Below are 24,774 nucleotides of genomic sequence, written 5' to 3' on the forward strand. Positions count from 1 at the left end.
TAACATATTGTTCAGTCCAGTGCAAATGCTGCTGCTTCTGATGAGTAGTGAGTGGTATGCCCTGTTTACTTAGAAAATCATTTGGAGCCTTCTACATACATTACTCTCTAACAGCATTTTCCAGCAAGCATGGCAAAATCAGATCATAGTTCAGATATGTCATACAGCTATGTAGTATTTTCGAGTGTTTGAACAGGACCCTATGTTTTACCACAGTCTATGAAGCACTGAACATTAAACATTATCATCTAGCAACCTTTTTCTAACTGCAAACTGCTTCAGTGTGTCAACTGACCTCTTGCTGCAATCAGTCTAGAAAGTGAGGCCTCAGTATGATTTAACCAAGTTAGCAAACCCACCAGCTACCATGCATTCTCACAGCACCAACTAACACCCCACTTTAAATATGCAATTGCCTGCATTGTCAGAGGATGTTAGTGGACTTACTGACACTGATTTGCATGTGGCAGTTGCAGTGTAACTGTTTTGCTGGTGGTAAATGTTGTCAACAGAAAATAATTCACGGCAAACATCTTTACAAAATATTATTTTTGTCAATGATAGCTGAAGTCTGTGTTGTTGTTGTGGTCTTCAATCCATGCTACTCTATCCTGTGCAAGCTTCTTCATCTCCCAGTACCTACTGCAACCTACATCCTTCTGAATCTGTTTAGTGTATTCATCTCTTGGTCTCCCTCTACAACTTTTACCCTCCACACTGCCCTCCAATACTAAATTGGAGAGCCCTTGATGCCTCAGAATATGTCCTACCAAGTGATCCCTTCTCCTAGTCAAGTTGTGCCACAAATTTCTCTTCTCCCCAATTCTATTCAGTACCTCCTCATTAGTTATGTGATCTACCCATCTAATCTTCATCACTCTTCTGTAGCGCCACATTTTGAAAGCTTCTATTCTCTTCTTGTCTAAACTATTTATCATCCACGTTTCACTTCCATACATGGCTACACTCCATACAAATACTTTCAGAAATAACTTCCTGACACTTCAATCTGTACTTGATGTTAAAAAATTTCTCTTCTTCAGAAATGCTTTCCTTGCCATTGCCAGTCAATATTTTATATCCTCTCTACTTCGACCATCATCAGTTATTTTGCTCCACAAATAGCAAAAATCATTTACTACTGTAAGCATCTTGTTTCATAATCTAATTCCCTCAGCATCACCCAATTTAATTCGACTACATTCCATTATCCTTGCTTTGCTTTTGTTCGCGTTCATCTTATATCCTCCTTTCAAGACACTGTCCATTCCGTTCTACTGCTCTTCCAAGTCCTTTGCTGTCTCTGACGGAGTTACAATGTCATCGGCAAACCTCAAAGTTTTTACTTCTTCTCCATGGATTTTAATTCCTACTCCAAATTTTTCTTTTGTTTCCTTTACTGCTTGCTCAATACAGAGTGTTACAAAAAGGTACGGCCAAACTTTCAGGAAACATTCCTCACACACAAATAAGGAAAAGATGTTGTGTGGACGTGTGTCCGGAAACACTTAATTTCCATGTTACAGCTCATTTTAGTTTCGTCAGTATGTACTGTACTTCCTCGATTCACCGCCAGTTGACCCAATTGAAGGAAGGTAATGTTTACTTCGGTGCTTGTGTTGACATGCGACTCATTGCTCTACAGTACTAGCATCAAGCACATCAGTACGTAGCATCAACAGGTTAGTGTTCATCACGAACGTGGTTTTGCAGTCAGTGCAATGTTTACAAATGCGGAGTTAGCAGATGCCCATTTGATGTATGGATTAGTACGGGGCAATAGCCATGGCGTGGTACGTTTGTATTGAGACAGATTTCCAGAATGAAGGTGTCCCGACAGGAAGACGTTCGAAGCAATTGATCGGCGTCTTAGGGAGCATGGAACATTCCAGCCTACGACTCGCGACTGGGGAAGACCTAAAACGACAAGGACACCTGCAATGGACAAGGCAATTCTCTGTGCAGTTGACGATAACCCTAATGTCAGCGTCAGAGAAGTTGCTGCTGTACAAGGTAACGTTGACCGCGTCACTGTATGGGGAGTGCTACGGGAGAACCAGTTGTTTCCGTACCATGTACAGCGTGTGCAGGCGCTATCAGCAGCTGATTGGCCTCCATGGGTACACTTCTGCAAATGGTTCATCCAACAATGTGTCAATCCTCATTTCAGTGCAAATGTTCTCTTTACAGATGAGGCTTCATTCCAACGTGATCAAATTGTAAATTTTCGCAATCAACATGTGTGAGCTGATGAGAATCCGCACGCAATTGTGGAATCACATCATCAACACAGGTTCGGGCAGCATTGCTGGTGATGTCTTGATTGGGCCCCATGTTCTTCCACCTACGCTCAATGGAGCATGTTATCATGATTTCATACGGGATACTCTACCTGTGCTGCTAGAACATGTGCCTTTACAAGTATGACACAACAGGTGGTTCATGCACGGTGGAGCTCCTGCACATTTCAGTCGAAGTGTTCGTACGCTTCTCAACAGCAGATTGGTAGAGGCGGACCAATTCCATGGCCTCCACGCTCTCCTGACGTCAACCCTCTTGACTTTCATTTATGGGGGCATTTCAAAGCTCTTGTCTACGCAACCCCGGTACCAAATGTAGAGACTGTTTGTGCTCGTATTGTGGACGGCTGTGATACAATACGCCATTCTCCAGGGCTGCATCAGCGCATCAGGGATTTTATGCGACGGAGGGTGGATGCATGTATCCTCGCTAACGGAGGACATTTTGAACATTTCCTGTAACAGTGTTTGAAGTCACGCTGGTATGTTCTGTTGCTGTGTGTTTCCATTCCATGATTAATGCGATTTGAAGAGAAGTAATAAAATAAACTCTAACATGGAAAGTAAGCGTTTCCGGACCCATGTCCACATAACATATTTTCTTTCTTTGTGTGTGACGAATGTTTCCTGAAAGCTTGGCTGTACCTTTTTGTAACACCCTGTATACAGATTGAATAACATCGGGGAGAAGCTACAACCCTATCTCACTCCCTTCCCAACCGCTGCTTCCCTTTTGTGCCCCTCAACTCTTATAACTGCCATCTGGTTTCTGTACAAATTGTAAATAGCCTTTCACTCCCTGTATTTTACCCCTGCCACCTTCAGAATTTGAAAGAGAGTATTCCAGTCAACATTTCAAAAGTCTTCTCTAATTCTACAAATGCTAGAGACGTAGGTGTGCCTTTCCTTAATCTATTTTCTAAGATAATTCGCAGGGTCAGTATTGCCTCACATGTTCCAACATTTCTACAAAATCCAAACTGATCTTCCCTGACTTCGGCTTTTACCAGTTTTTCCATTTGTCTGTAAAGAATTTGTGTTAGTATTTTGCAGCTGTGACTTATTAAACTGATAGTACAGTAATTTTCACATCTGTCAACACCTGCTTTCTTTGGGACTGGAATTCTTATATTCTTCTTGAAGTCTGAGGATATTTTGCCTGTCTCATACATCTTACTCACCAGATGGTAGACTAGGTGTTTGTGTTGTCCTCATCATTTCATCATCATTCATTCAAGTGGCAAGATTGGACTGAGAAAAGGTTGGGAATGTGTACGGGCACTGATAACCACACAGTTGAGCACCCCACAATCCAAACAACATCATCACCAGATGGTAGAGTTTTGTAAGGGCTGGCTCTCCCAAGGCTATTAGTAGTTCTAATGGAATGTTGTCTACTCCCGGAGCCTTGTTTCAACTTAGGTCTTTCAGTGCTCTGTCAAACTTTCACACAGTATCATATCTCCGATTTCATCTTCATCTACATCCCCTTCCATTTCCATGATATTGTCCTCAAGAACATCACCCTTGTATGGACCCTCTATATACTACTTCCACCTTTCTGCTTTCCCTTCTTTGCTTACAGCTGGGTTTTCGTCTGAGCTCTTGATATTCATGCAAGTGGTTCTCTTTTCTCCAAAGGTCCCTTTAATTTTCCTGTAGGCAGTATCTATCTTACCCCTAGTGAGATAAGCCTCTACAGCCTTACATTTTTCCTTTAGCTATCCCTGCTTAGCCATTTTACAATTCCTTTCGATCTCATTTTTGAGGCGTTTGTATTCCTTTTCGCCTGCTTCATTTACTGCATTTTTGTTTTTTTTTCCTTTCATCAATTAAATTCAATATCTCTTCTGATACCCAAGGATTTCTATTAGAACTCATCTTTTTACCTACTTGATCCTCTGTTGCCTTCACTATTTCATCTCTCAAAGCTACCCATTTTTCTTCTATTGTATTTCTTTCCCCCATTCTGGTCAATCAATCCCTAATACTCTCCCTGAAGCTGTTTACAACGTCTGGTTCTTTCAGTTTATCCAGGTACCATCTCCTCAAATTCCCACCTTTTTGCAGTTTCTTCAGTTTTAATCTACAGTTCATAACCAATAGATTGTGGTCAGAGTCCACATCTGCCCCCTGGAAATGTCTTACAATTTAAAACCTGGTTCCTAAATCTCTGCCTTACCGTTATATAATCTGACACCTTCCAGTATCTCCAGGCTTCTTCCATATATACAACCTTCTTTAATGATTCTTGAACCAAGTGTTAGCTATGATTAAGTTATGCTCTGTGCAAAATTCTACCAGGCAGCTTCCTCTTTCATTCGTTACCCCCATTGCATATTCACCTACTACATTTCCTTCTCTTCCTTTTCCTACTATAGAATTCCATTCACCCATGACTATTAAATTTTCGTCTCCATTCACTATCTGAATAATTTCTTTTATCTCATCATACATTTCATCAGTCTCTTCATCAACAGCAAAGCTAATTGGCATATAAACTTGTACTACTGTGGTAGACATGGGCTTCGTATCTATGTTCTTGAAATTTGGTGGGTATAAGTCAGTTTGTTCAAAATAATAAATGCTGATCAGATCTTCATTTCATTGTATCTCTGCAGTCATTTCCTGTAAGTTCCTTAAGTGAAAATGGATCAGAAGACATAGCAGTTCTGAAAGGACATGAAAAGTCAGGTACAGTTCAGGTGTAAAATTGTCACAGTGCTGCTAAAGATCTTTCTTTCTTTCTGGGCCTTCCACGTGATTTATCATGGGTCTTATGTACTTTTACTAACAATTGATGTATTGTTGTGAATAGCTAATTTGCCAATTACAATTACAGAAGTTGTTGTTAATTACAAAAAAACATTATCATACAGTTCTACAATTGAAACATGTGAAATAAGGTGCAAAGGCAATTACTGAGCTCTTGTTTTCATGGAAATTAAAGGGAATGATATGAATAAACAATGCTAATTAAATTTTTGTTAATTACACTGTTGGCATTAAATGAAAAATATATGTATGTCAGCATATGATGAAAAAGTTTCAACCAACTCTTCATCTAGTTTATCACTAATCACAGGGACTCTTCCAAAAGGATGCCTGGAAGCAGAGAATTCACATCAAAACTCACTAGTAAATCTGAAAGACCCAGCCACAAAAATTTCAACTGTTGAATAAAATCCACAGAGTAGGAGATATGGTGTTCACAATTGCCAACATGTGGGCTTAGTACTGATGTGAAATACTTTACAGGGTTATATGTGGGTGCACCAAAATTACTAATAATAGGGTGTGGAGGAACCCCTTCCTTATGTAACTTTGCCACAGCATACAACCTAGGCAGAACAGCAGCACTAGGATGAAGTTTCTTCTGTAAATCTTCAGACAATGAGCTCTTTCTCAAAACTGAAAGCATCTTGCACAGTCCTTTCTTTGGGATCACTAGACAGTCTCCTGTAAGCTAGGTCGTTGAGTAGTAAATCCGCTTTAAGGATATAATCATCCCATGTTAATACAACCCTGGCATTCCCCTTTGTCAGCTGGTAAAATTACTAATTTGTCGTCATTCCTAAGGGGAACAAATAGCTGCACTCTCTCTCTCAGTAGAAGAGATATTATCCTATGGTAGCCGAGCCCAACACAACTTGTGGGGCACTTCTTGCCTTGCGTCTTCTGCCTGGTATTTAGGGAAGATATATACTGCTTGTTCTACAGGGCAGATAAATTCTGTAACAGGAACACTCTTTGGAGGGGAAGCAAAATTTAAACCTTTCTCCACTTAGGGCAGTGCCACCAGCTCAGCCCTGGATGGCTGCAACTGTGATGAGTGGTGCATGCACCCTGTATGGTACTGATGCCTATATAAGATGACAGTTTGCAGTCTTGGCATCAGTTTTCAGGGGATGCAGCAGCAGTATTCTCCTGAAGAAGGCAGGCAGTTGGATTGCTGAAATACTGAATCATGTTGATTTTAGGATCTGGCACCAAAAACGAAGAGACTTTAAAGATTGTTGGCTGGTGTCGAATTCCGTATGTTTCACTGTTCACTATACATGGTTCAAGTTTCCCTTTATCTTTCTGTTGGTAAGTGTCTCTGAAATATCTGAAATGCTTTTAAATTTTTTCACATTAATTTAGTCATCTTCAAGAAATAGTTTCATAAAAATTATGAACACTCATTATTTACCTTTGCCAATATTCTCCATAATTCACTTATGCCAAACAGATCAAATAAATTATTTCAAACTTAAACAGTGTGGGAGTGTTAACAACAGCTTCTTTATTAAAAATTTCCTGGCTTATTAAAACTGTGTGCTGGACAGAGACTCACTCAGGACGTTTGCCTTTCATTGTGGAAGCTTCTTTATTATTTATTTCTTTTCATTTGATTTTTGCATTAAACAAAATTTTTTGTTTTATGGGGTCATTAACAAACCTGGAAATGCTTCACAGTTGCTAAATATGTTTCGAAATGGATGTACATCCTAATCTCCATTCCCTTCTGCTCTCTGTCCATCTCCTCCTTGCTCCTTACTATGGTTATTTCTTCTTCTCTTTGACTTTCAGGCTTTTATATTGGTGTTGTAAAGGAAACCTTGATTGGGAACTAAAATTGCTTAAAATCAATGGGTAAATTGGTTGGGATCATTGGTATATGGAATGTGGGGATAGCTGCTTGAATGACAACATTTCTCATGGTTTCAATCTCTGAATTGATGGGATTACAAAGTTTCAGATGATTCAGATTTTGTAGTAATATTCTAATCATAAGCCAATAAACCATAAATATGACTTTCCTGTTTTCTGTTAAAACCGAGAGTGAGCAATAAAATGAAACAGCACATTGTTGTGTATACAACTTTTGTTTAAAATTATAAATAGGGAGAAAGGATATATATAGGAGAAACAATTTGTCTACTTGTTTAAATGTGCAGATGTATTTAAAATTTACTATGAGAAACAAAACTAAACCAAACATTTCCACATTATATAAAGTCTCCTGAACATTATCCCTGCCTGCCTGCCCGCCCGCCCTCCCGCCCGCCCCTCCCCCTCTCCATTGCCTCCTTCCCCCTCTTTCTTTTTGACCCTGAGCCTTGTTTATTGGTATTGCAAACAAAACCTTGAATGGGAAATAGTCACGTAAAATGAATGGGTAAATTAGTTGGGATCAGGTGAGTCCTCTAGATCTGTGACAATAGTGGCTTCAATTGTAGTATCTCTTGTAGATTTAATCTGTGAGTGGATAAGATTGCAAATTTTTGTATGATTTAGATTCCATAGTACAGTAGTATTATAATCATAAGTTGATAACACCATCAATACAGTATTCCTCTTTCCTCTTAAAATAGACTGTCGTGAAGAAAACAAAACATAACAATTTTGTGTTGCAGCTTATGTTTAAAATTATATGCATATGGAGAAAGAATGTATGGAAGAAACAATTTGTCTAATGGTTTAAATACCGTGATATCTAAGTAAAAACTGACTGTGAGAAGGAAAATGAAATCACACATTTTCTCTGCACAGCACTTTGATTCTTACAGTCAGTTTTAACATAAAAATCTGAACACTATTGTTTAAAAAGTCATATAGCCTATGTCCATCTCAGTGTTAGCAGAGTATCATGTAAATAATTGAAGTAAAAGCATCAAGAATTTTCAGAGATTTTTTGCTAACAATGTTTCCCCTTTACATCATGTACAAGGTGTGTCCAAAAGGTATATATATATATATATATATATATATATATATATATATATATATATATATATATATATATATATATATATATATATATATATATATATATATATATATATATATATATATATATATATATATATATATATATATATATATATATATATATATATATATATATATATATATATATATATATAATTATTTATCGGTGAGATATGTGCAAAGCTTCAAATTCTTCAAAGTAGTACCGTTAGCATCTACATATTTTTTCTAGCCCTTCACCCTCGACTGGTAAGCTCCCTGGAAGGCCTCAACTTGAATCTCATTTAAGAGTGTTGTCGCAACCTTTTGAATGACTTTAATGCTCTCAAAACAGCATCCTTTGAATGTGATTTTAATCCTGGGGAACAGGAAGAAGTCCAGCAGAGAGAGGCCAGGTGTGTAGCGTGCCTTCAGCAGCACTGCCAAGTTGTGCTTGCTCAGGTACTTGCTGACGTGGAGACACATGTGGCTGGGTGCATTGTCATGATGCAGCAGCCAGGTAGTAGTGGTGTCTTTTTGCACTTGGAGGATACTTTTTTAAATCTTTTCAGGACATTAACATAGTGAAGAACATTAACGGTCTGTCCTTGTGGTAAGAACTCTTTGTGCACCACACCCTTGCTGTCAATTTTCACTTTGGATTGTGCCATTCTGAACTTTGGCACTTTTTCCAGGTCGCATGCAGAAGTCCATGTCTTGTTGCCAGTAATGATGTTGTCCAAATAATCCAGTTCAGTGTCCACACATTCCAACAGTTCACTCATGATCACCACCTGACTGGCCTTTTGTTCATCTGACAGAATTTTTGGTACCAGCTTGGTGCACACCTTTCTCATGTGCAGCTCCTCATAACAGTGCTGAACACAGAACTTTTTAGAATGTTCAGTGTGTCAGCTAAAAACCGAACACTCAATCAGCTGTCAGAATTCAACAATTCATAAACACAATTCACATTGTCTTTGTTTCTGCTTGTCGATAATCTTCCAGAGCAAGGGCCATCATTTACCCCTTCTTGGCTGTCCTTAAACTTCTTCACCCACCTTGTAACTTGCCCGTTACTCATTGCAGACTCCCTGTAGGCTTGCTTTAGCATTGTGTGCATCTTGGAAGGCTTTTTATTGAGCTTTGTGCAGAACTTCATTGCCCAACATTGTTCAACTGCATCAGCCATCCACGTGTTGTGATGAGCTCACAAAGCAGAGGTGCCCCTATTCAGTCATGCTGATGCTACTGGTGCTCAGAGCAGACTGACATTTGGTGCACTATAAAGCTTCTGCTTCCCCACCACCTTGTCCCCACCCCCTTGTCCCCACCACCTAACACAGCCGACCTACGTGCCAGGCGACCAATAGCAGCATAGCAAAAAATATATTTCATGACTTTTTGAACACACCAATGTGTTCAGCCAATGTCTACCTGAATTTTTGTTAGAGAATTGTGTAAAAATTTGAAATAAGCTGGTTGAGAAGTTTTTGAGGTTCTTGCTAGCAGCATTTCCCCTTTAAATATTACATATATATTTATTTACCATATATATCTGAAAAATATGTAGCCTACATCAGTCTGAAATTTATTAGAGTATCATGCAAAAATAGGAAACAAATTGCTGAAAAACTTTGAGATTTTTTTCAATTAACTGTACCTCTTTGTATTAAGTAAATATTTATGTGTCGTATATATTAAAAGGTACATGGCTGTGTCTGATAATACATATAATAGAGCATATATAAAATTTGAACTTCTGGAATTTTTGATAACAGTCAATGACTGGTCTTTATACAGTATGTATGGTTAGACGCATAATTCACATGTTATACATATTTCAAAAAAATATGTAGCCTGTGTCTATTCAAATATTTATTAGAGCGCTGTGTAAAAATTGGAAGTGAATTGTTGAAGAAATTTTTGAGATGTTTTAGTAACAACTTTAAATGATGACCTGTCTTTTATATACAAGGTGTCCATAATTAAAGTTCCATTTTCAAACCACTGTAGAAAGAGAACCAATGCTCAGAATGATGTCAAATTTTAATAGCATATTACAGACACAGGGGAGATGTAATGGAACAAAAAAGAAAACTAACAAAAATTTTGTCAATAGACAATGCTGTGAGCTTCAGACTATACATACAAACTGATGCACAGTGTGTGGCAGTTCCTCAGTTTGGGTTCAAGATGTCCAATATGACTCCATGGAGGACCACTCTCTGCTGGTAAAGCTCTTTCACAAGAATGATGACTACGCACCAGCAGCCCTACAGAAGTTCCAGACACTTAAGGGTATGAAAAAAGGCACTGGTCCAATGTCTGCCAAGCACCCAGAGAAAATGATTACAAGACTCAAAGAGCCAGGTCCTTTTGAAGTGCAGCAAGGCAGAGGGAGGAAAGCAGTTGTTCCAATGCCTGTCAAAGATGTTGCCACAGCTTTGTAGGAGGGGTCAAGTGCTGGTCTGCAAACATGAAGTGCACAGGGAATTGCTTGAACATTGGACATGCTTGTGAGCACAGTTTATAAAATCCTACAAAACGTCCTGCATTGCTACCAATACAAAATCACCCATATTCAGTAGTTGCTTCCAGCTGAGCAGCCACCAAGAAAAAAGACTGCTCTAGAATTTCTTGCTTGCATGGAAGTGGACGTGAATGGCCAAGGAACATTATGTGGACAGATATAGTCCATTTCATCTCAAAGGACATATTAGTATGCTGAATTGAAAATATGTGCAATTGAAAATCCACATCCACATGCACATCAACTGGTATCACTTCATTGTGCAAAGGTGATTATGTGGTGATATAAAACAGCCATATGATAAACAAAAATAATGCTATCAATCCACACCACGTAAGCACCTTTGCACAATGAAATGGTATTGGTGTATATAGGAGATACACAGGAGATGACCCCTACATGTCCTGTTACCTGTACTGTAACTGGTAAATGCTATGAGAGTCTTCTGTGCACAATCGTCATTCCAGCCCTTCAACAGCATGGATGTGTGATAAGATCATTTCTATGTAAGATGGCACTGCTCCACACACTGCGCAGCAAGTGGAGTGGCTGGTACACACACACATTTCAGAAATGCTAAAATTATTAGCCGTCATTCCTCTATACCCTGGTCTTTCAGGTCACCTGATCTTAATCTGTGTGACTTTGGTTGTGGGGTTATATGAAAGATGTTGTGTTCAGTGTTCCAATTATGAACATATTTGAATTGAAGTCATGCGTTGAGCAAAACATTCTGAATGTGACCCCTGAGACACTTCGATCTATTGTAGAACATGCTGCTTCTCAATTTCAACTTTGGGCAGATAATGGTGGCAGCATTCTGAGTTTTGCACCAGTCTCATGACAGTTACGAACTGACTTAATTTTCCTTTTTATGTGGCTTTTGGCCCCAGGACAATTAAAAACCAATGTCATTTCACTTTTTATGTGGTTTTTGCCTCAGGACAATAAAAAACTGTTTTCTCCTACCCAGTGTGATACAACCTTGTCATTGTCAATGAGCTTAGCTAACTACCAGTGGCACAACTATGAATTGCCAAATTTGTGCAATCATTCCTAATGAAGAGCATGGATGGTGTAATGTGCAACTCAATCCATAGCCACAATAGTGGAATTGATCTGTCAGTTTTAGCGGATCCCATTTATGTTAAGACGCTTACAGTGCCACCTATTGGTAGAATTTTTGTTAATTTTTTTTCCCCTCATGATTTCCCACCTGCATCAATAATATGCTGTTCTAATTTAATGTCACTCTGAGCTGTGGTTGTGTTTCTACAGCATTTTGAAACTGGAACTATAATTATGGACACACTATAATAGTATAGATTAGATTGTGGAATGATGGCTGCATTTGATTTGGGAGATTTGTGTGGTTGGTTATAATACTACTTCATGACTGTATGACCTGAGATTAATATTTATGCAATGAATATTTCAAAGTTCAGTTTCATCCAGATTCCCTTCTCATGTTCTTCTAAGTTCAACTGCTTTATACAATCAGCCTGTAGTGAATGAAATCCAAATCTAATTAAGTTTTTGGTTCAAGGCACCAGGAAACAATACAGTTTTTTTTTTAATTATTATTCTATAACATTTCCGGTGTGTTACTTACATATAAAAGACATTACAGTCCTAAGCAGTGAATGCAGGACACTGTCTAATGTTTTACCATAGGAACAGAAAGAAAAAACAAATATTATAAAGTACATTTTTTTTCTTTTGGAATGAAGATAATATCCAGGCTAATCTGTACCATAACCCTTACTGAGAAAAGACTACACTTTTTATCTTCTCAGTGAAGACTTATGTAGTTTCTGTTTTGTGTTGTAACATCTGTAAATACGTGTCATCATAATATTGTGCAGCACTTAGAATTCAAAGGTACACATGGGAATTTTGGACAATAAATAATGCATTACTATTGGAGAAGGAGCAGGTAGTAAAAATCAATCACCAGACATGGTTTCACAGTGACGAAGTACAAATATGAATTTTCTTTATTCCTTTCTGTTCGCATTTTTAAGCAGGCACAGACAACATACTGTGAAATGCCAATTGTCAACAGAAGGTAACAACTTCGTTGAAATTTTGAAACAGAATAATTTTAAGATTGTAATTGAACCATGAATGCTGGAGACTATCATTTCATTAGCTTCAGTGCTATGGAGTAAAGATGATTCCTCTTCAGAAAAGTATACAAGAAAAATATGCAAAAAAGGTTAATTTTTAATTTGTACATAATATTTCATAAAGCTGCCTTGTAATGTAGCATCACAGACAAATGCATATATTTAATAGTACACTATTTTCTTTTAATATTTCAGGGCTCTTTATCGATTTATTATATTTAGTAATCAGCTGAGGTTTATGTATTGGCGCAAACACACAATACCAAAAATTTTCAGAGAAGTGGTCCGTAGAAATCCAAGTAAAGTTGCCTTCTACTTTGAAAATAAGCAGTGGACCTTTTCTGAGGTAATTCAATGCAATTCTTTTCCTAAATTTCAGTTAATTAGGATCTTGCAAACACATAACCAACATGTTTCATTTCATGCCATCTAGGTAGAAAAATATACAAATAAAATAGCAAATTATTTCAAAAAACAAGGCTACAAAAAAGGAGACTGCATTGCTGTAATGATGGATTCCAAACCAGAATTTGTTTTTGTTTGGCTTGGTCTTGCAAAAATTGGTGTCGTGGCGGCTCTTATAAACTCAAACCTCCGAAAGGCACCACTGACTCACTGCATTACAGCTGCCAATAGTTGTGCTATTATATTTGGCTCTGAAGTTTCAGAAGGTAATATATATGTTTATGCATATATGTATATGGTTATTTACAGTATCAATGTTGAAATTAGAATGTAAACTATTTGCATGTGGTCACATGTATTACAATAAAATTTATAATTAGTATTAAAATCAGTCATCTTATCAAAAGTTGTTCCCATATTTGTAAATCCCATGTTTACGCAGTAAATAAAGTTAATCAGTAATAAAGTTAATCAGCAAATGTAGAAAATTGAGGACAAGCATGAAATTCTTAGTCTCTAAAGATTGTAATATGATGAAGTGATATTTTTCAGATCAGGCCAAGAATGTTTTGAAGTAATTTGAAATTCTCTCCTCTGGTATTAGTCATATACTGATGTTGCTTTAGAGTACAAGCCACACATTGGAAAAGAATGGGTAGGTCACAGGAAACTGAATTTAGGTCCTCTATCGATCAGCCATGTAAACCACTGGACTGGGGCATCAGTCGTATACACTGAATTTTTATAGTGTACTTCTAACCCAATTTATCTAGAAAGTTAGTAAAGGCAAACCAACAACAACAGAGGTTTTAAATCAGCTATCAGTAAACTGGAAATTATTATGAGTGGTGAAAACATTGAAACTTCATCCTGTATGTTCTCACTGCTAAAAAAACTTGTAACTTACCCCACATGTATACATTCGGCACTAGTAAAACAAAGCAGCTGCATCAGTAGAAAACAACATGACAGTTAAAACTATTCATTCATTCATTCATTCATTCATTCATTCATTCATTCATTCATTCATCAAGTTCTGTAGATCCCCCCCAAGAAGGAAGGATATGGAATGAGTCAAGATATACATTAACAAAAGACAAAGAAATAGCAAGTTATTTCAGAAACTTAACTTAATCTGTATCCTGTATTAACAGTAAACTATCACTCTACTGCTTCATGTTATGCTATCCAAATTTAATGACATAAATTAGAAAGAAAGCTGCTATTTTGAAAAGGAAAAAAATAGCTGCTGCCTTCTCAGTTTTGCAATATGGCTGCTGTTTTTCTGCAGTTAATTTATTTACTAGATTATTATAGTATTATTCAAAGAAATACTTTCCTATATCTGTAAATACTGAGTCTTATTTCCATTAAGCTACTACTTGTTGTTCAGCTTGCCCTGTAGCTAACACAACTTCTCAATTCATGAATTTAGATATTGAGGTAATTTGTTTCCAATTTTATTTTGTTGGTGGAGACACTTTGACTCACATCAGCCACGAACTCTGGAATTATTGTTTGTATTCCAGTGAAGATAGATTATGGTGTGAAAATGGACCACAGTTACATGATAGTTGTTATTCTCAGAAGTTATGTGAAACAACAGTATTGATGAAGAAACGTTTATACAGCAAAATAAGTCTTTTGCGACCAATTATAGGTATGTAATTGGTGAAAAAGGTCTATAAACTGTCAATCTGGTGTAAATAGTTGAAATAAAGTGAATGCAGGGAAACTGGAGAAGAAGAAACTGCGAATATTTGAGATGTTGTGCTGTGTAAGGTGGAGAAAGTTAGCTAGTTCATACTCCAAGCCTAGTCATGGTTTACTGTAATACTAGTATGTAATGACATAAGTTAACTGCAACAAAGAAGCTACTGTTTCATCTTAACTTAATTTTGCTATTGTGAAACTCTGTTTTCTATGCCACACAATGTCTCCATACTAACTTCGAGAATTTTTAATATTATTCTTCATATTGTTAAATGAAAATATCCTCCTCCAAATCCTCATGAACCCTCCTCCCTCCAAGCATGACATTCTGCAATATCCCCATCTTGTAAATATCCATGTCTGCCCATATGCCACTCTTGCTAGCAGTCCCTTGCCCTAGTGGCCGTGTCCCTGTGAGTGATTGAGGAGTGGGATATGTCCCATGCATTCACTGATAATTTCTTGTCCCTGTCTTGTCAATGCCATAGCAGTATTCACATACCAGCTTTGTTGCAACCATTGCCCAACATTGTGTGGGTAACAAAAAACTACACAATCATATGTTGGCCACCACTATCCTGTGACAATGAGCCAAAACAATTACTCATTAGTAGTGCAAGCTATTCAGATAGACATTGTTGGTTTGCCAGCTACTTCAGATCTAGTGTCATCTGGAATTATTCCCAGTCCCTTTTCCACTCCACTACAGATTCTTTGCACCACACAGCTGGCAAACGTACACTCACACATCCAACTCCTAGACTCAGACCTCTTGTAATCACTGCCCTCATCCAGCTTTTCTGTCTTCCCCACACCAATGTCTCTTCCCCTACCTGTCGCTTGGCACTTATTCCCTTCAACAAACTCTGACCAATCACCCCACTTACTGGCTTTCTACTTCCCTCTGTCTTTTATTTTTTCTTTCTAATCATATCTGTAATTTTTCAATTTCAATAACGTCCCAATACATTTACTCTATTTCTCCATTCTAGATTCGATTCAATTCAATTCAGTTTATTAGCGTCCTTGTAGTACATCATCAAAATTACATAGGACTTGTCAATAAACATTACAATTTAAAATACGTGTACATGAAAATTTATAATTGAATTTACTTGTCACTTAGACATTACTATTTTAATAGAACTATAAGAACATTAACATAAAAATATACAAGTAGGATAACAACGTACAAAAAAAAAAAAAAAAAGAAGCTAGTGATTCTCACATCAAAGATTATTTCCATTCTTACATTAACACTGTTTCACACTTTCATAGAAACAGCAAGTATTTAAATGTGAGCAATTACACATATTTACGAGGGCGGTTCAGAAAGTAACCTCCGATTGGTCACAGTGCGGGTTGTGGGGGGAGTAGCGACGCCATCTGTGCGTTCACGCACTCAACAGGTCAGTCGGCATCAAGCCGTGGTCGAGTGAACGTCGTACCTGCGCTAGCTTAGTTTTTGTGGCAGTTTGAAATGTGTGCTGCAATAGAAAACCCCGCCAAATGTGAAGTGCGTGCTGTCATAAGGTTTTTTACAGCCAAAGGATATTCTGCAGCAGCTATTCGTCGTGAGCTTTGTGCCGTGTATGGACCAAGAGTTATGAGTGAAGGAGTTGTCCGTGAATGGGTACGTTTATTTAAAAGTGGACGAGAAAACGTTCATGATGAAGAGAGGAGTGGTAGACCATCATTGGTGACTGACGAACTCGTTCAGACAGTTGATGCAAAAGTTCGTGAAAATCGACATTTCTCAATGTCGGAGTTGTCTACTGGTTTTCCACAGATTTCTAAGACTCTCTTGTACGAGATAGTGACAGCAAGATTGGGTTACCGTAAGTTCTGTGCACGATGGGTGCTCGCAGAACAACGGCCCTTCTTGAGTCCTTCAAGTGGGACATTATCAACCATCCACCTTACAGCCCAGACCTGGCGCCAAGTGATTATCACCTCTTCATGCATTTGAAGAAATGGCTCGGGTCACAGCGGTTTGATGACGACGAAGAGCTCAAAGATGCGGTCACAGGCTGGCTCCAGGCACAAGCGGGTGATTTTTATGCAGAAGGAATTTCAAGGCTTGTGAAGAGATACGATAAGTGCCTCAATCGCTATGGAGACTATGTAGAAAAATAGTGCAAAGATGTAGTTGTAAGATGTATATATTAAAATATTTTTATTTAACTTGGTGTATTTTTTTAAATCAACCGGAGGTTACTTTCTGAACGGCCCTCGTATTATGTCAGGGAAATATTAACTGCGCTTTTATTGTCAATGATTCATAAACTCTTCAATACTGTAAAAACTATTGCTCAATAACATGTTTTTTAATTCTCTTTTAAATATGTGCAGTTTTGGTATTATTTTTAGTTCTTTGGGGAGAGCACTGTAGAGGATTTTGGGTTGGTATAGTACACTTTTGTGATACATAGCTGTTTTATGAATTTCTCTGTGGAAATCATTCCTATTCCTTGTTTCGTAGTTGTGAAATTCTCTGTTTAATGTAGAAAATTCCTCGTGTTCTTTTAAGAAACATATGCTTTCATATATGTATAAGGATGGTAGTGTCATGATTTTTAATTCTTTGAAAGCATGCCTACAAGAGTCTCTATATCCTATACCTTTTATTATTCTGACTGCCTTCTTTTGTAGTCTAAATGAATGTTTTGTTAGACTGATGTTCCCCCAAAACTGTACACTGTATCTTAATAAACTGTGCATGAATGAGAAATAAACATATAACACTGATTTAATATTACATGAGCTTTTAAGCATTCTAAGTATATAACAAGTTTGACTTAATTTTTTGTTCAATGATATTACATGCTTTTCCCATCTTAAGTGTTCATCAAACCATACTCCCAAGAATTTACTGTATGATGCTTGTTCAATCTTACACTTGGCCAGTTCTACTGTAAGGTTAGTTTTTATTTTATTTGTAATATGTCTGAAGTTGATCCACATTGTTTTTTTGGCATTCACAATGAGTCTGTTTTCATTAAACCATCTGTCTGCTTCGTCTGTTGCTAATGTGACTTTTTCCTGTAAGTCAGCTTCACTATTTGCTTTAACAAACAAATCTGTATCATCAGCAAACAGTACTGCCTCTGCTTCAGATAGTTGACTGGTAGGTCATTGATAAATATTAAAAACAGTAATGACCCTAATACAGATCCCTGGGGTACTCCATACAAAACTCTCTCGAATCTTGATGAATATGTCCTATCTGCATGGCCTGTCTCCACCTTCTGATACCTGTTCGACAGATATGATTCAAACCATTTGTGGGCAACTCCACGTATCCCATAGGCATATAACTTCCTAAGCAGTAACTTATGGTCGATGACATCAAAGGCCTTTGATAAGTCTAAAAACAATCCACAATTTAATTCCTTTCTATTTATGGAATTTAGGACAAGTTGCAAAAAATTGAAGATAGCTGTTTCAGCAGATCTTTACCACTCTTTCCTCAGAACTCTCCCAGCTTTGTGTAGCCTACACCTCCCATAAGCACGTGATTTGTCTGCCTGACAGCGCTCACGTTCACCAGTGTGGGAGCCAATTGTATGTTTTGTTCTTGTTCCTGTGCCCTTCATCCGGTGTCCTCCATTCTTTTTGCTTGTGTGTATCCTATTATTAATAATCAACAATGTAGGAAAGGAGAAGATTTCTACTTACCATATAGAAGACACATTAAGTCAAAATAAATACACACACACACACACACACACACACACACACACACACACACACACACACACACCAGAATGCAACTATCATGTGGTGGTATTGAAACAGCAATCTGGAGGGGGCAGAGAAGGGGAACGGATAATAGTGGATGGCTGGGGGGAGAGAAGAACACTGTCTGGCAGAGTGTCAGAGAGGGCGGAAACTGTGAGTGGGAGACCTGGGGACTGTATGTTACCATAGGCTGAGTGCGGGATAATTATGGGAGCGGAGAATGTTTTGTAACGATAACGCCCATCTGCACAGTCCAGAAAAGCTGGTGGTGGAGGGGAGGATCCAGATGCGTAGGGTAGTGAAGCAGCGACTGAAATCAAGCACGCTATGGTCAGGTGCATGTTGTGCCACAGGGTGGTCTACCCTGCTCTTGGGCACAGTTTGGCAGGGGCTATTCATCCTGATGAACAGCTGGTTGGTAGTCAAGCAAGTATAAAAAGCTGTGCAATGATTGCAGCACAGGTGGTAAATAACATGGCTGCTTTCACAGATGGCCCGACCCTGCATGGAGTAGGATAAACTTGCGACAGGACTGGAATAAGAAGTGATGAGTGGGTGGATTGGGCAGGTGTTGCACCTGAGTCTTCCACAGAGATTGGTATTGTGAGTGGCATAGGGGTGGACTGGGATGTTGTGAAGGTTGGGTGGGTGATGGAACACAACTCAGGTAGGATGTCCTTCATTTCAGGATGTGATGATAGCTAATCAAAGCCCTGGAGAAGGATGCGAAACACTTATTCGAGTCCAGGGTAGTTACGGCTGACAAGAGGGCAGTCTTTGTGGCCGATTCTTGGGAGTTATGGGAGGAGCAAGTAGGTAAAAAGATGAGGGCTAGTAGAAATCCTTTGGTAACAGAAGAAATATTGAATTCAGTTGATGAAAGGAGAAAATATAAAAATGCAGTAAATAAAGCAGGCAAAAGAGAATACAAACGTCTCAAAAATGAGATCGACAGGAAGTGCAAAATGGCTAAGCAGGGATGGCTAGAGGACAAATGTAAGGATGTAGAGGCTTATCTCACTAGGGGGTAAGATAGATACTGCCTACAGAAAAATTAAAGAGACCTTTGGAGATAAGAGAACCACTTGTATGAACATCAAGAGCTCAGATGGAAACTCAGTTCTAAGCAAAGAAGGGAAAGCAGAAAGGTGGAAGGAGTATATAGAGGGTCTATACAAGGGCGATGTACTTGAGGGCAGTATTATGGAAATGGAAGAGGATGTAGATGAAGATGAAATGGGGGATACGATACTGCGTGAAGAGGACAGAGCACTGAAAGATCTGAGTCGAAACAAGGCCCCCGGAGTAGACAACATTCCATTGGAGCTACTGACGGCCTTGGGAGAGCCAGTCCTGACAAAACTCTACCATCTGGTGAGCAAGATATATATGAAACAGGCGAAATACCCTCAGACTTCAAGAAGAATATAATAATTCCAATCCCAAAGAAAGTAGATGTTGACAGATGTAAAAATTACCGAACAATCAGTTTAATAAGCCACAGCTTCAAAATACTAACACTAATTCTTTACAGACGAATGAAAAAACTAGTAGAAGCCAACCTCGGGGAAGATCAGTTTGGATTCCGTAGAAACACTGGAACAGGTGAGGCAATACTGACCTTACGACTTATCTTAGAAGAAAGATTAAGGAAAGGCAAACCTACGTTTCTAGCATTTGTAGACTTAGAGAAAGCTTTTGACAATGTTGACTTGAATACTCTCTTTCAAATTCTAAAGGTGGCAGGGGTAAAATACAGGGAGCGAAAAGCTATTTACAATTTGTACAGAAACCAGATGGCAGTCATACGAGTAGAGGGGCATGAAAGGGAAGCAGCGGTTGGGAAGGGAGTGAGACAGGGTTTTAGCCTGTCCCCAATGATATTCAATCTGTATATTGAGCAAGCAGTGAAGGAAATGAAAGAAAAATTCAGAGTAGGTATTAAAATCCATGGAGAAGAAATCAAAACTTTGAGGTTTGCCGATGACATTGTAATTCTGTCAGAGACAGCAAAGGACTTGGAAGAGCAGTTCAATGGAATGGACAATGTCTTGAAAGGAGGATATAAGATGAACATCAACAAAAGCAAAATGAGGATAATGGAATGTAGTCGAATTAAATCGGATGATGCTGAGGGAATTAGATTAGGAAATGAGACAATTAAAGTAGTAAAGGAGTTTTGCTATTTGGGGAGCAAAAGAACTGATGATGGTCGAAGTACAGAGGATATAAAATGTAGACTGGCAATGGCAAGGAAAGCGTTTCTGAAGAAGAGAAATTTGTTAACTTCGAGTATAGATTTAAGTGTCAGGAAGTCATTTCTGAAAGTATTTGTATGGAGTGTAGCCATGTATGGAAGTGAAACATGGACAATAAATAGTTTGGACAAGAAGAGAATAGAAGCTTTTGCAATGTGGTGCTACAGAAGAATGCTGAAGATTAGATGGGTAGATCACATAACTAATGAGGAAGTATTGAATAGGATTGGGGAGAAGAGAAGTTTGTGGCACAACTTGACCAGCAGAAGGGATCGGTTGGTAGGACATGTTCTGAGGCATCAAGTTATCACCAATTTGGTATTGGAGGGCAGCGTGGAGGGTAAAAATCGTAGAGGGAGACCAAGAGATGAATACACTAAGCAGATTCAGAAGGATGTAAGTTGCAGTAGATACTGGGAGATGAAGAAGCCTGCACAGGATAGAGTAGCATGGAGAGCTGCATCAAACCAGTCTCAGGACTGAAGACCACAACAACAACAACAACAACAACAACATGGGAGGATTGGGGGTGTGAGGGGAATGGCACAGGAGATCTGTTTGCAGACTAGCTCTGGGGGATAGTGCTCGTCTGTGAAGGCCCTGATGAGGCCCTCAGCATACTGAGCAAGGGAGTTCTTGTCACTGCAGATAAGCTGTCCCCATGCAGTCAGGTGGTATGGGAGGGATTTTTTGGTGTGAAAGGGTTGACAACTGTCAAAATGCAGGTGCTTTTGGTGGTTGGTGGGTTTAAGTTGGAGAGAGGTGTGGATGGAGCCATCAGAGTAGGTGGTCAGTGTCAATGAAAGTGGCATGCTGGATTGAATATGACGAAGTGAATGGGATGCAAGATAAGCTGCTTGGGTTGTGAAGGCCCTGAATCCAGATCACGAAGATATCATCAATGAACCTGAATCAGACTAGGTGTTTGGAATTTTGGGAGGCTGGGAAGGTCTGCTCTAGATGGCCCATAAACAGGTTGGCATGAGGGGGGGGGGGGGGGGGTGCCATGTTAGGATAAATTTAATAAGGTGTATGAGGAATGAGTTAGTGGGCTTGGGGTCTGAAAGATGTTGGGAAAGGTAGTGTTCAATAGTGATAAGACCACAGGCATCACGGATGTTGGTGTATAGAGAGGTGGTGTCAACAGTGACAAGTAGAAATCCAGGAGCTAAAGGGGTGGGGATGGAGGAGAGTCGGAGAAGAAAGTGGTCAGTGTCTTTGACCAACTCCTCCAACTAGTTGCTTGTAATGTAGTGTCTCATGTCAATGAGGGCCAAAATTCTTTCAGTAGGGGCACAATTAACCAGCCACAATGGAGCATCCAGGATTGTAGGGTTTGTGGATTTTGGGGAGCATGAATGAATGAGGTGGGAGTGCAAGGTGTCATAGGGATGAGGAGAAGGGAAATGGATTCAGGGGAGAGGTTCTGGGAAGTGACTAAGGATTTAAGCAGGGATTGGAGATTGTGTTGGACGTCTGGGATGGGATCACTCTGGCAGAGTTTATAGGTGGAGGAATAAGATAATTGGTGGAGGCCTTCTGCCATGTAATCACTATGATTCAAAACAGTGGTGGAACCTTTGTCTGCAGGTAGGACTACTAGGTCAGGATTTGTTTTGGGGTTGTGTATGGTTATTCTTTTTTCTGCTAAAAGTTTGGTGTTCTGAGGAAGGGGCCTGGGGAAGGATGGTGGGGCTAAGTTGGAGGTAAGGAATTCCCGGAAGAAAACCAGCGAGTGGTTTGGTAGGAGGGGAGGAGGATCATAGTTGGATGGTGGTATGAAATGGGAGAGGCAGGGTTCAAGTGTTGGAATTAGGTTGGTTTCAATTGGAAGGATTGGTGGCAGAGAAGTGCTTCCAACATAGGAATCAGCAGGAGTAAAGCAGGACTTTCACAAGACCGGCATGGTTAAATTCGGGTGTAGGAATAAAAGTGAGGCCTTTGGATAGGACTGAAACTATTGTGAAGTTGAGGGTTTTGGTGGAAGGGTTAACAACATTGTTACGGCAGGGAATTTTGGGGGCTATGGCAAGTTGAAAAGGCAGGATGTAGGTGCTATGAGGGGTGGGCAAGGAGGAATGCTGAGGGTCGGACCGGGGTTGGCTAGTGGTGCTGTGAGGTGGCAGTAGGATGGCAGCAGGTTGGATAACTTATGGTATTAGTGTGAGTGCTCCTCCAGGTGCTGGAGAGCAAGGGATTCAATTTTGGTGAAGTGATGTCTGGAGCACGGATTACAGAGTATTAGTATCTTGCACAGGTAGTAGAGGAGGTACTGAGATGCCTGTACCATGGAGATGTGTTTTTGCAGTACCAGGTTTGTAAGGACCAGGGAATGGCAGAATCTGAAAAGGTGTAGGTTATTGTGTAAGGAGGGGTGGGATCTAGAGAAAGGAACTTTTTAATTAGGTCCTTTTAGCTGATTCTATGGTTTATGCAGCATTTGCAAAACAGAATGTGGGACTGGGATTTAGACGGGGAAGGAAATAATTTTCTGAACTTGTGCAGAAAGATGGAGCAGGGATCCATTGTGGCAACAGTGGTGTAAACTAAATGGGAATGATGCAGAAATAGGCAAAATAGATGTTGATGGTTGTGAGAGGAACTGAAGAAGAGAAAAGATGCATAAAAAATTCATAAAGACATGCAGAAACATGCACAGGTAAGCAGAAACATGCACAGATACAAAAAAATATACGCACACATAAAACCACACAAAATGCATCAAAACAACATAAAAATGTACAGAAATGTAAGAGAAAAGGAATCACAAGTTCATGTGGCATAGGCAGGTATGGAAAATAAAACACTGAAGTACATCAGGGTGAGGGATGAGGGAGGATCAGTAGAAATAAATATAACTGTCAGAGGATAGAATCTGGGGGGGGGGGGGGGGCAGATGCTGCATCAAAAATCCGCATGATCATGAAGCTTGTTTTCTGTGCAGACAATCATTGATACAGTGTAGTTTGGAAGTAGATGTTGTTTCAAAAACAGTGAATAAAGGAGGGAAGAAGAGAAAAAACAGTACTCAGAAGAGTAATGCTGTAGAGAAGAGTAACAGAGGAAAACGTCACTGGAATTTAGGGTGGAAGAAAACCTGTTTGACAAAATCAAACAATGGAAACTTCAGATAGGAATATCAACAGTGTAGGATGGTGTGTGACTTAGCATAAAGAAGAGACGTTAAGTTGCAGAAAGGCATAATTAAGACACTTAACAAAGCTTTTGGCCACAGCCTTTATCAGCAAAAAAGAAACACACACCATTCACACACACAAGCTAGCACATCTCACACACATATAACTACCAACTCCGGCAGGTTGGCCCAGAATTCATTTATCACACGGGATGGAAGCAACAGTCTGGAGGGGACAGATATGGGAAAGGGTAGTAGTGTATAGGTAAGGGGGGGAGAGAGGAACACTTTCTGGTGGAGTGTGCAGGGACTAGAATGCCAATAGGTGCAGTATAAGGGGGTTGTGGGACAGGAGGGTGGGGAAAAAAGATGGAAAAAAAAAGGAGCAAAAAAGGGAGAGGATCAGGGGAAGATGAGCAGGTGCACTGGCAGAGGGTGGCAGACAAAGATGGTAGGAAATGAGAATGGGAAGGATATGATAGGACAGAGGGGCGAAAACTGTTGGATGGAGGATGTGGGGACACTATGACACTATAGGTTGAGGCCGGGATCATTACGGGAGCAGAGAATGTGTTTTAAGGTTAACAAGAACTCCTTTTCTCAGTGAACCAAGCGCCTCACCAAGGCCTTCACAGACAGGCACTGTCTCCCAGACCTAGTCTTCTAACAGATCTCCTGTGTCATTTCATTTCACAGCCCTAATCCTCCCACTACCACAAAGTACCAGCCACAACATAGTGCCCTCTTAGTCAGCCATTACCACCCTGGATTTTGACAAGTGAACCACATCCTTCACTAGGGCTTTGATTGCCTATCATCATGCCCT

General features: G+C 39.4%; 1 protein-coding gene across 1 annotated transcript in view; it reads left to right on the top strand.

The window, feature by feature from the left end:
• Window positions 1-24,774, top strand: part of LOC124803104 (long-chain fatty acid transport protein 1-like) — a 164,420-nt gene that overhangs the window by 81,128 nt on the left and 58,518 nt on the right. The window contains exons 2-3 of the mRNA XM_047264262.1: window positions 12,891-13,041; window positions 13,129-13,366. Coding sequence (XP_047120218.1) covers window positions 12,891-13,041; window positions 13,129-13,366 — 389 coding nt within the window. The remainder of the gene's footprint in view (window positions 1-12,890; window positions 13,042-13,128; window positions 13,367-24,774) is intronic.

The sequence above is a fragment of the Schistocerca piceifrons genome, chromosome 6 (assembly GCF_021461385.2).
Source record: "Schistocerca piceifrons isolate TAMUIC-IGC-003096 chromosome 6, iqSchPice1.1, whole genome shotgun sequence".
NCBI lineage: Eukaryota > Metazoa > Arthropoda > Insecta > Orthoptera > Acrididae > Schistocerca > Schistocerca piceifrons.